Source organism: Morus notabilis, unplaced genomic scaffold, assembly GCF_000414095.1.
Source record: "Morus notabilis unplaced genomic scaffold, ASM41409v2 Scaffold2801, whole genome shotgun sequence".
Classification (NCBI taxonomy): domain Eukaryota; kingdom Viridiplantae; phylum Streptophyta; class Magnoliopsida; order Rosales; family Moraceae; genus Morus; species Morus notabilis.
In genome coordinates, this window is record NW_010357275.1 from 181,338 (window position 1) to 193,485 (window position 12,148).

At 33.7% G+C, this 12,148-nt stretch overlaps 1 protein-coding gene across 1 annotated transcript; it reads right to left on the reverse strand.

Annotated features, from left to right (window-relative positions):
* Positions 1-5,520: 5,520 nt before the first annotated feature.
* Positions 5,521-7,285, reverse strand: LOC21389490. The gene is made up of 3 exons (XM_010089605.2): positions 6,659-7,285; positions 5,821-6,573; positions 5,521-5,721 (listed from the first exon to the last, which is right to left on the reverse strand). Exons 1-3 carry the CDS (start codon positions 7,283-7,285, stop codon positions 5,656-5,658), a joined length of 1,446 nt encoding a protein of 481 aa, XP_010087907.1. The 3' UTR covers positions 5,521-5,655.
* Positions 7,286-12,148: the final 4,863 nt, after the last annotated feature.

Sequence of the window (12,148 nt, forward strand, 5' to 3'; positions counted from 1 at the left end):
ACAGAGAATATTGCAGAGAATAAAAGGCGTTATATAGGATGGCCGATAACGGCTATATACAGTTTTGGAATAATTTATTCGTATTCCAAGGAATTGCTCCAAGATCGACGGTTGGATGGCTGCCACTTCAAGGTCTGAACGGTTAAATGAAATTTTGAATTTGAATTTCAAGATACAGCTGGAAGTATTTAACCAGTTTTTTTTTTCTTTAATCAGTTTTTTTTTCTACAACATTTGATTTTTTTAAGCGTATGTGACCTTAAGTCCTGTTTATATTACTAATTTAAGTTTTATTATAATAAAAAATTCTTAAAAATAATTATATTTAATTTTTTTATTATAATAAAAAATTTTCACATAAAATTATATTTCAATTTAAATTAAAAAATCGAATCGACCTCTCAGCTTTTACTAAGACTCATCATATTCACCTATAATTTCAATATTGCCATTTTTCTACTTTAAAATTTGAGTTGAGATGTGATTTTATGTGAGAGCTTTTTACTGTAAAAAAATTCAAATTCTAAACTCGAATCAGCGAAGTGAACGTAACCTGCATTATTTGCTTTCTTTTTGTAGTTTGTTGGTTTATTATAATACTTAATATAAAGACTATAAGGCCAAAAAAAACTGGATGGATCTGAATTAATTTAGGAGACGTTTGTTTTTTATATTTATTCATAATTCTGAATTATAATTTATAATTTTTTATAATATTTTTTTTCATAAAAAATACACATAAAATAAAAATAATTTTAAATTATAATTCTAAATACATAAACCAAACATCATCTAATATACAAGTATGACCAACCTTCATTACCCATGAATAACCCACAACCGGGAAAAAAAAAATAAAAATAAAAAATAAAAAATAAATAAAAAATAAAAAATTTCATACTTCATCGTGCATAAAGCCCGAAACGAAGAACCAAGATAGGAGAGAAACGGGGAAAAAAAAACTACCCAAAGATGGTGATTTGAATCTTTCTAATTGAGATGAAAAGAGAAATATACCCACGGGGCTATGATATCAAATTGCAGTAGGAATGACGAACACCAAGTTAGAATAGAAAAGATGCAGAAACTGGGTATTTTTCCGTGTTTTTATCCCTTTATTTGTATTGAATTGATAGTCATATGGGCCCGTTTAGTTCGCTGATTCGAGTTAAGATGTGATGTTATGTGATAGCTTTTTACTGTAGTAAAAAAGTTAAATGTGACTGTTTCTGAGAGCTTTTTACTGTAGCAAAACTCGAATTTTAAACTCAAATTGGCGAAGTGAACGGGGCCTATTAAATTTGTTATTCTCGATTATTAACCTCCCACAGAAAAAACAGGGTGAAAAAAAAAATCATGATAGGTATTTTGGCTTTGGAAACGGAGAACAAGGTAGGAGAGAGAAAAAAATAATAAAATAACAGTTGGGCCTCAAAAATAAGTTTGTTTTTAGTTTTTACAAAAGGAAAATAGTTGTTCTAATTTAATTATTTTAAAATGTTTTTGAGTGATGAGTTGGAATTATGACCACATGTCATGCCTTTAACCCTGCCAATTGGATCGTGAGGCAAAAAAGTCAGGACAAAAAAGTCGTTCATTTCATCGATTCGAGTTTTCAATTTTAAGTTTTTACAGTAAAAAATTTTTAGAAAATATCACATTTAACTTTTTCTGTTACAGTAAAAAATTTTAAAAAAATATCACATCTCAACTCAAATTAAAAACTCAAATCTGCGAAGTGAACGAGTTTATTCCAGCCACTTGCACACCAAAATGCAGGTGAAATTGCCGTTGGGTTGGAGCAAGAGCAGAACGCCATTTCCACTTTTTTGCGCCATTTTGTTGTGGGTTAGAGATGCTCTAAGCACTTCATTCCACTTAACTTATTGTTATTACTATATAACAAAAAAAAGATAAAAAAATTAAGAGTAAATTATACAATTGCACCCCAAGCTATTCATTTTTTACCTAAGAAAATCTGAACTTTTAATTTTAACAAAATGCACCCCAAACGTTAAAATAAATAGTAGTTGAAATCTAATAGCTGATTCTGTTATCAAACTAACAGTTCGAGATAAGAGATTTGTATGTGACATAACAAATGACAATCTCGTATATTGAACCGTCAATTTAATAACATATGTTAGCTATTAGGGTTCAATTGCTATTGATTTTAAAATTCAAGCTGTAATTTGTAAAAATTAAAAGTTTGGGCTCCATTGCTACTGATTTTAAAATTCAGAGTGTAATTTATAAAAATTAAAAGTTTGGAGTCCATGATGTAAAAATGAATAATATGAGTTGCACTGATTTAGGCCAGGCCCGTTCACTTCGCTGATTCGAGTTTGTAATTCGAGTTGAGATGTGATTTTATGTGAGAGCTTTTTACTGTAGCAAAAAAGTTAGATGTGATTGTTTGTGAGAGCTTTTTACTGTAGCAAAACTCGAATTCTAAACTCGAATTGGTGAAGTGAACGGGGAGATTGACATTTTGGTTCTTAAACTTTTAATTTCGACATATTAGTATCTAAACTTTTTTTTTTTTGACAACTTTGGAACCTGACAACAAAATTGACGAGCAATTTTCTGAAATTTAACAAAGATAATATGAGGTTTGTACTTAGATTCCGCACTAATGTTATCCCAAGTTTTACACTCGCTTGTTATTCAGTCAATACCGTCTCCTATTAGAATTTGATGCCCTACTGTCAGTTGTGATAACAAAATCCTAATTGACTTTTGGACTCATTTTGAGCATATTAGATTTTTGATACTATCCCATAGCTAAATAATTAATTTTTTATAAAATTAATTGTTAATAATTTATGTGATGACGGTTAATATAATTATTTTGTTTTATGAAAATTTCCCTAAAAACTTATCCATAATCGTTGGGTTATTTCCCATTAAATTACCATCAATTAACTATTAGTTATTGACTAATAACTAATTTAGCACCTAATTGTATAATTAATTTATTACTCAATCCCAATAATTTTACTTAAAACTTCATGACATAACCAGCTTAAAGAAAAAATATTTATCTATTGGGTGATTTACACATATAGCAAAAATTTGATATCAAAGTTTAAATTTAGCAAAAATTTTGAAATATTACAAGAATACAAAAATTTCCGTCATTTTCATGTCATACTAAGGACCAACATCCTGTCAACCTTTTCCATTTTGGTTGTGCAAAACGCCATGATGTCATTTCACCTATCGCAACAAGTCTTTGCTCTAGCTCCACATGAAGGCCCAGGTAAGTGCAGTTTCCGAAATAAAAGAAGATAGAAGAAGCTGCAATGCCTGCAAAAACCAAAACTCAAATTTGTGAGGTCAGGCCAGGAAAAAGGATAACGTATCACATTCCAACACAGCTACTAGCTAGGGACGGTTGCCATTTATTTATGGTCGTAGATCTGGGTTTATAGTATATTTTCCTCCTCGCCAACATGCACAGTTCGCTCCTCAATGTCATTAAAAGGTACCTCAAATTTCTCGAGAAAGGACATCACTAATATTGGTAATGATCAGATTCCCAGTCACTGTGAACAAATCCGGTTGTTTTACAAGCCCCCCCCCCCCCCCCCCCCCCCACGGCTTATGAATTCGACATCGCTAGATTTCGAATCCATAACCATGAGCCGCACTGGCTCTGAATTCCTCTCTAGGAATTTATTTTTGTTAGTGTGCATTAATTTTCACCGTAGTAATACGGCTCTGTAGCCAAAACCTGGGGCAACCCTTGTTACTTCTTTGTGGTCATTTGACTACAAGATCCTGGACGCTCTTGTACAAGTTAACTACACAACCCCTTAATGGGCCGCCATTATCTTTCTTGAAAATATGGCCACGTGGAACAGTTAGGACACTGTAGAGTAAATCAACGAAGTCTTTCTTTGCTTCACAGCACAGATAACCCTCCTCTTAGACTTGCTAACAAAAAGCTTGACATTAATTTTCTGCTCCTGATCCATCACCTCTATCGTTTGAGACCCAAATGCTCTGCTTCAGAAGACTATCTGTCAAAGGCGATATTGATACCAACGAGCACAAAAGCAAATTCAAAACCTGATGAGAGACAACATATCAACTCAGAAACTGACTATATATGAGCAATCAATAAACAAAGTAACGAGAAACAAGAACTATGAAGAAAATCAATATGGCAAGAATAGAGAGTAGCAGTGATTGATTCAGGTGTTGTTTTACTATTCAGAAATGTTTCTGTTAGAGGCGCCTTTGATACTAACGAGCAAAAGAGCAAATTCAGTACCTGATATAACCAAAGACAAGACATCAAACAATAAGAAGATGAAACATAATTTTATTTGCACAAAAAGGAAAAATCTTTAAAGCCTTCTTAACCATCGTACATTGATAGTTAACTCGTCTATGGAATTTTGATCCTTAACTCCAATCTCGGAAAACAAAGAGAGGATTTGAGAGGACGAAACAGGAACCACCTGCAAATCATCATAAATCATGTATGCAGTCCCACCTTTCACGAAACAGTTCCCATCCTCCGACGCCGCCCTACTCAGATTCATTCTTCGATCCGTTTGCAAGTTACACTTGCAAAGAACTCCTGTAATAACTTATCGTCTCCTCTTTGCAACATTTCAAGGCACACCTAAAGCACTTTGTGGAAACACAATCATAAATTTTCAGCTTCAGGGCCTTGAAAAAGATTTCAGCCCCGTTGCTTGGGCTTAACAACATGGCTTTACATGGTTCAGAATGGAAATGCTCTTCATCAATATTCTCAACACTGCGGTACAAACACTGCGGTACAAGTTAAATATGCAACCAATCCTGTTAGCCAGAGATTGATTACGTGCGAGAAATGGCGACATTTCTCAAAGAAATTGTCAAGAAACTGAAAAGAATGTCGACAAAATCTTTATCAGATTCAGCATAAATAACTCTATTCTTCTTCTTGTCCACAAAGACCTTCAAGACAACTGTATTCGCTCGATCCGCATCCATATCTATAATATTGAAAATATTAAAAGTTTTTACGTAGTCATTAGTCCCTCTCGACGAAAATTCTTGGCTTCGTCCCTGGGTTCAAAATTCTTGGCTTCGTCACTGGGTTCATTCGAATTTTGTGAGGGAAAAAATTTTAAAATTTAAATTTTTTACGAGATAAAAAACATTCTAGTATAATTTAATTTGGATTTGAACAAGTCAAAAGAGTTTCTTTAATAGGATAAAAAAATAAATTATTAATAGTTTTATAATTTTCAATGTATTAAAAACTATTTTTACTGCAAATTTTTTAATCCAACGTGATTTTAATTAAATTTAAAAGTCAAAAATTGATACTACTAGAAGCCTACAGAGAAAATTCCTACTAACAAAAGTAAATCTACTAGCTTTTTTGGCAGACTTGTGGGCTGATTTAAGTGTCATGTGGGTTCTACTTCCTACTCACATTGGAAAAAAAAAAAAGGCCTTATCTTGCTGTCTTTTCGGAAATTTTGAGGAAATTAAGTACAATACTTTTACGGCAGCATGGGAAAAGTAGTAATATTGAAAGCGTTGGTAAGAGCAGATAAATATAACACTTGATGAAAGCGTTGGTAAGAGCAGATAAATTTAACACTTGATAAATATAGCACTGGGAATTTCACCAGTCTTTTGATTTAGTCACTTGATGAAAGCATTGGTAAGAGCAGATTCCGAAACAAAAGAAGATAGAAGAAGACGCATTGCCTGCACAACAAAACAGATTAGCAATGAGAAGAATAAATTGCTATATCACACTTAAAGATAATAAAGATAAATATAACAAAGTTTCATTTATGGCTTTACCTCCTCCTTGCCCACATTCACAGTTCGCTCCTCAATGTCACTGAAAGGCACCTTCAATTCGTTGAGAATGGAAAGGCCTAAGATTGGAGATACAGGTTTTACGATCAGATTATCGGTCACAGTGAACAAATTCATTCCTCTTAGGAACCCACCCCGTCTTTTTCCATCCTTGCCATGAGATTTTGAGTTCATAACCGTCATTTCAATTGGCCCTACTTCATAGCCACCAAGATTTCCGTTACTATTCGGCTGCCCGCCCATATATCTACTCCAGCAGTAGTAATATGGCGGAGGCGAGGCGTCTTCAATTCCTAATAGAACATTCTCATAGTTGAAACCAGGAGCAAGCCTTGGACTGACTAGTATTTCCTTGTGTTCACTTGACTTGAAGCATTGTTCATCAAGGTCCTGGATGCTCTGGTACAAGTGATTTATGCAACCTTTCAAAGACCGATCGCCGTAAACTTGTTTTACGATATGACCAAGTGGTATGGTTAAGAAGCTGAAGAGCAAATTAACAAAGTCTATCTTTGTTTCGGCATAGCAAACCATGTTCTTGGTTTTGCTAACAAAAAGATTGATACAAATATCCCGTTCCTCATGATTCATAATTTCTTCTTTAATTAGTGATTCAGCTGATCTACCTTGATAATGGAACACAGAGTTTAACTGATCAGGTACTGGTTTATGTGTCAGGAGAGTTTCTGTCAAAGGTGTCCTTGATACTAACGCGCGCACGAGCAGGTCCAAAACCTGAAAGATACATGACAGGTGAAAATGAATTAAAACCATATAGCAAAAGAAAGGCGAAATGAAGAAAACTTGTCACTTAGGCTACCTCATTTATTGCCAAATTAAAAGTCTTTTCCTCAATGGTACTCCAGTCCATGACCCCCGACTTTGACAACAAAGAAAAGCTTGTTGCTGAACAGAGGACCATCACTTGTAAATCATCGCTAATGATATATCTGTTCGTTACTTTGACAAAAACTACTCTATCTGCAGCAGGTATTGCCGTCTCTGGTGGGGAGAACTCGGAATACATCTCATTTCCACATTCACAAATGGCTTCTCTATAACAACTCAAGAGCTTAAACTTGGAGGTTCTGCATTCATTGGACCAGCAGATATAGAATTGTCTAGGCTCAGCATCATCAATCTTGAGTTTCAGGTTCATGCAATGAGATTCGGCGCCATTGCGAGGACTTAGCAACATGGTTCGACATACTTTGTTCTGGAAATGCTGGACATCAATACTCTCAACACTTGTGTACAGATTGTTCATACAACCTATCCTCGCGGATAGTGAATGTTTACTGGCAAGCCTGATAATGGTTCCCATGGGATTTGTCAAGAAACTGAAGAGAATATCGACGAAATCATTATCACATTCCGCAAAAATAACTCTGTTCTTTTCCTTGTCCACCAAGACCTTCAAACTAATACCGTCCTGCTTATTAGCCATGGGTTGTATGGAAGTACGCAAATGAAATTCCTTTCCTTGCTAAAAATCAGAAAGCAGTACTGGCTTTTTAATGGCTGGCAGTTAATTTATCTATTCACGTTGACGAGGTTTGATCAGATCCTGAATCGACAATACATTAGTCATGTAATAAATTAGCATTGATCCTGAATCAGCAGTCCATACAAAAGGCTAAAAAAAAACCGAAAACTTGTTATTAAGCTTAACAAAGGTTAAAGATTAGTCCTTTCTTTTTAAAATTTGAACAAGGACGCGTTGTGGGAAATGGACCAAAAGAAGTTTCTTTTGAAACGAAAATACAATGGAGTATTGCATTTAGAAGAAGTCCTGTGGGGATTTCTCATATAGGCGGTTTCTGTGTTGATAAAAAGGCAGAACAAAATTCTACCAACTTTTGAACAATGCAAGTAAGTATCAATATTTTGAGACAAGAAGTTGCATCAAAAAGAGGATAAAATCAATCAATCAGTGATTATTGGAGAGAATTTCAAAATTTAACCAATTTCAAAGCTAAACTACTCGACTATTGGATACATATTAGACAATAAAACACAATAGATTATAATTATGTGGAGAAATTAGTACTTCTTAATGGACTACGAGTCTTTGACACTACCAAAAAAAAAAAGGCAACTTTTTTGTCCATAGAATAAAGAAGAGAAACTTAAAAGATGGCGATGACCAAGAGATAAATCATCTTAATCAAATAATCTCCCTACTTGAATTAGTGAACAAATATAGCGTCATGATAACCCAACATTTTCAAGCAAGCAGAAAAATAAATATATAAATAAATAAAAAGAAAATAACGGCAATATAAAAATGAGAAGTATTACTAGTAATTGATAAGCATTACCTGAACATGGGAACTTCCTCAGAAACTCGCTTTATCACAAATAAATGGCAAATAGAAATATAGAATGATCAGCAAAAAGTAGAATAAAGCTGAAGAAGATGTGGGTTTGGTTATGAAGTAAAGTGAAGAAAATTTCTCTCTAGAAACTTAGGCAGAGGTAGTTGCACGTCATGGACACATCCCACCTTCTAAGAGCTGAGAGAGATAGAGATAAAGAGAGAACTTAACCAAGAAGAAATCTAGTTATCAGTACTTGCGTGGTTTTTTCTGATCTAAACAGAAAAAGTACCCATCAGTGACTCTTGCTCAAATTTTTATTACAGTATGTTTTTTAAATTTAAATTTAAATTTTTTTGTTCACATAATTTTAGTTTTTAACTTAAATTCTTAACTAACGAGCAAAACGAACAAATTAAAGTGCTTTAAGGGACAAATCAAAGGGCAGCATAAAATCCTGCCAACTTCTGAACAGAGCACTTCACAAAGTATTTAGAGTTTGTTTGGTACGAAAATTTAAATTATAGTGATTCTAATAATATTCTGAAATCAGAATAATGATTCATGATTTTAGGTTCAAATCATGATTCTAAAATTATGATTCAGAATCAGGAGTTTGAATCATTTTAAATAAAAAGGGGAGTGATTTTAGAATCATGAGTATTCTAGTTTAAAACATCACATCAGATTATGAATCATGATTCAAAATTATCCAAATCAAATACTGATTTAGAATCACTATAAATAAACACTAATTCTAAATTAGAATTTAAAAACATGATTCTGAATTAAAATTTAAAATCATAATTTTAAATCCATCTACCAAACGAATCCTGAAATATTCCTCAAACAACATTCAAATAAGCTACCGACTTCAATTGGTGAACAGAGAGTCACGAAGACCAATTTTCGCCCAAGCAATTTCTCATTATAATAATAACAATAAAAAAAATTCAGCAGCATCGATATAAGATGTAGCTATATAAGTAATTGAAACCGTTAACTGAAGATAGTACCACCTCAGAAACCCGCCAAACCCAATGAAAACATAAGACCATATGCAATATAAATATTGATATCAGTGATATATTTGTCATTAAAAAATATATAAAAATGACACATATGGAGTACTATTCTATTGTATGCTTAAATACATAATTCTATTTTTAAATGCTATATTCAATTTTTACCATAATTATTAAACTACAAAACTTATAAAAATAAACTTTTGATATTAAAATAATTTTACAAGGATAACTTTTAATTATCAAATAAAAAATTAATATAAATACCAATAATAACTAATGTCAAATTTGTTACTTACTATACTTGGTGCTAATTTACCACTAAATATAGTATTTATTAAATTTAACACAGAAAAGTACTATATTAGAGTGTAAATTTTTTACTTAAATATCAAAATTTAATATTGATATATTTATTTAACAGAAGATGCTCAAAAAATGTAAATACGAAAACCATTGCAGCCCCGGTTTTTTCACTGATTTGACTTTAGAATTCGAGTTTTACTACAGTAAAAGGCTCTAAAAAACAGTCACATCTAACTTTTTTGTTACAGTAAAAAGTTCTCATATAATATTATATCTCAATTCAAATTAAAAATCCGAATTAACGAACTCAACAGCCCGCAATGTCCAAAAATAAAGGCCCCGTTCACTTCGCTGATCCGAGTTTAGAATTCAAGTTTTTCTACTGTAAAAAGCTCTCACAAATAATCATATCTAATTTTTTTGCTATAGTAAAAAACTCTCACATAAAATCATATCTAAACTCAAATCAACAAAGTGAACGAGGCGAAAGAATACCATTGCACGTCAAAAGTAGAAAAGACCATTGCCTGTCAAAGGTCCCGTCCCACCTTCACTGATAAAAGAGAAAAAACTTAACTAGGAAGAACATAGTAAAAGGCACTTGAATGCTTATTCTAAACAGTGAAAGAACCAAGATGCTTCAAGGGACGAATCAACGGCCACAGACATGAACTTTACCAAACACCAGTACTAACTAGTGTTTTTCGTCATTTGAGCTGGTTATAGATGCTATTAATTTTCTGGACTGTTTTTACATTTTGCTTTTAGCTAATGAAAGCGCATGGTAACTTTGTAAAGCATTTTATTACCCTAATCTTTGATCACCTATTCACCTTAATAGTTATCGCGTTAATTTAATAAGAAAGCTGTTTTGTATTGCCACGCATATGTCCAGTTGATAAAGATGAGAGTGACGAAGTTCAATGCTAACGATCACAGTACTGCAAATGTTTAAAAAAGAAATTTATCCAACCAAAAAGGGCAGTGAGATAATGGGTTTCCCCATTTTATATCCAGTTTGGAGAAATTAAACGAACAGATCTTTGCTTCTCTTTTTGGTGCAAAACCGTAGTGTACTCAACTACTCATTGCTTCTGCTTTGGCTCCTAATGAAGGTGTTGGTTAGAGCAGATTCCGAAACGAATGAAGACACTAAAAGCCGCAAAGCCTGCAACGCAAAAACACTTTCATGAGATTGTGCAAATAAAATGTCAAGCCATGGCAAGCGGAAAATAGTGAGAAGACTCAATTTGAGCTGATGATGATATTTTAGCCGATTAAGAAAGGAAAAGGAGAGCATACCTCTTCCTTGCCAACGTGTACCGCTTTCTCCTGAATGCCGTTGAAAGGTACCTTCGATTCTTCGAGAATGGAGAAGCACACAATTGAAGAAATAGGAGTTATCGTAAGACCGTCAGTCACTATGAACAATGTCGGCTCCCTTAAAAAGCCTCCATCATAACGAGATAGAGGATGAAGAACTGATAGAGAAGTGGCAAAAGGAGAAGGACGTTCTGTGCCAGCAAGCACTCTAAGATTGAACCTATCGATATATGAAGTACAGTATGGACGATAAGAGTCCTAACCAATCGGACGTGTACCGAGATCCAAGGGCAGGACATGGACTGACTAAGATTTTCTTATGAATATTCGAAAAGAAGTGCTGCTCATCAAGATCCAAGACAGACTTGTACAGGTGATCTATACAGCCTTTTAAAGAACCATCGTGAACTTGTTTCATGTTGTAAAAACCTTTCAGAAATTCCCAGCACAATTCCACACACACAACAGATCAAAGAGAAAACGAAATTGAATGAATCCCTAAACAAAGCTTTTATTCTCATCAATAGAAATCAAGAACGCATAACCTCTAGAGCTTCTCTCTCCTCTAGAGTTTCTCTCTCTATGTTCTCTCTTACTCCGACCTCTCTAGAAAAAGAAAACAGTACTATATATCACAGATTTAGTTTTAACGGATTATTCCAAGACTCTAAAATCCTAGCCAATTTTACAACATTTCATTATATGACAAGTGGAACGGTCAAGAAACTGAAGAGCAAGTTAACAAATTCCTTACTCGCTTCAGCATAACAAACCTTTTTCTTTGATCTGCTAACTATTAGCTTCACGTCAATCTTCTCCTCCTGATCATTGGTCATCTTTTCCTCCTTTACAGAACTATTTTTATGAAAGGAAGTCGCAGTGATTGATTCAGGTGTTGTTTTACTATTCAGAAATGTTTCTGTTAGAGGCGCCTTTGATACTAACGAGCAAAAGAGCAAATTCAGTACCTGATATAACCAAAGACAAGACATCAAACAATAAGAAGATGAAACATAATTTTATTTGCACAAAAAGGAAAAATCTTTAAAGCCTTCTTAACCATCGTACATTGATAGTTAACTCGTCTATGGAATTTTGATCCTTAACTCCAATCTCGGAAAACAAAGAGAGGATTTGAGAGGACGAAACAGGAACCACCTGCAAATCATCATAAATCATGTATGCAGTCCCACCTTTCACGAAACAGTTCCCATCCTCCGACGCCGCCCTACTCAGATTCATTCTTCGATCCGTTTGCAAGTTACACTTGCAAAGAACTCCTCTGTAATAACTTATCGTCTCCTCTTTGCAACATTTCAAGGCACACCTAATGTGACG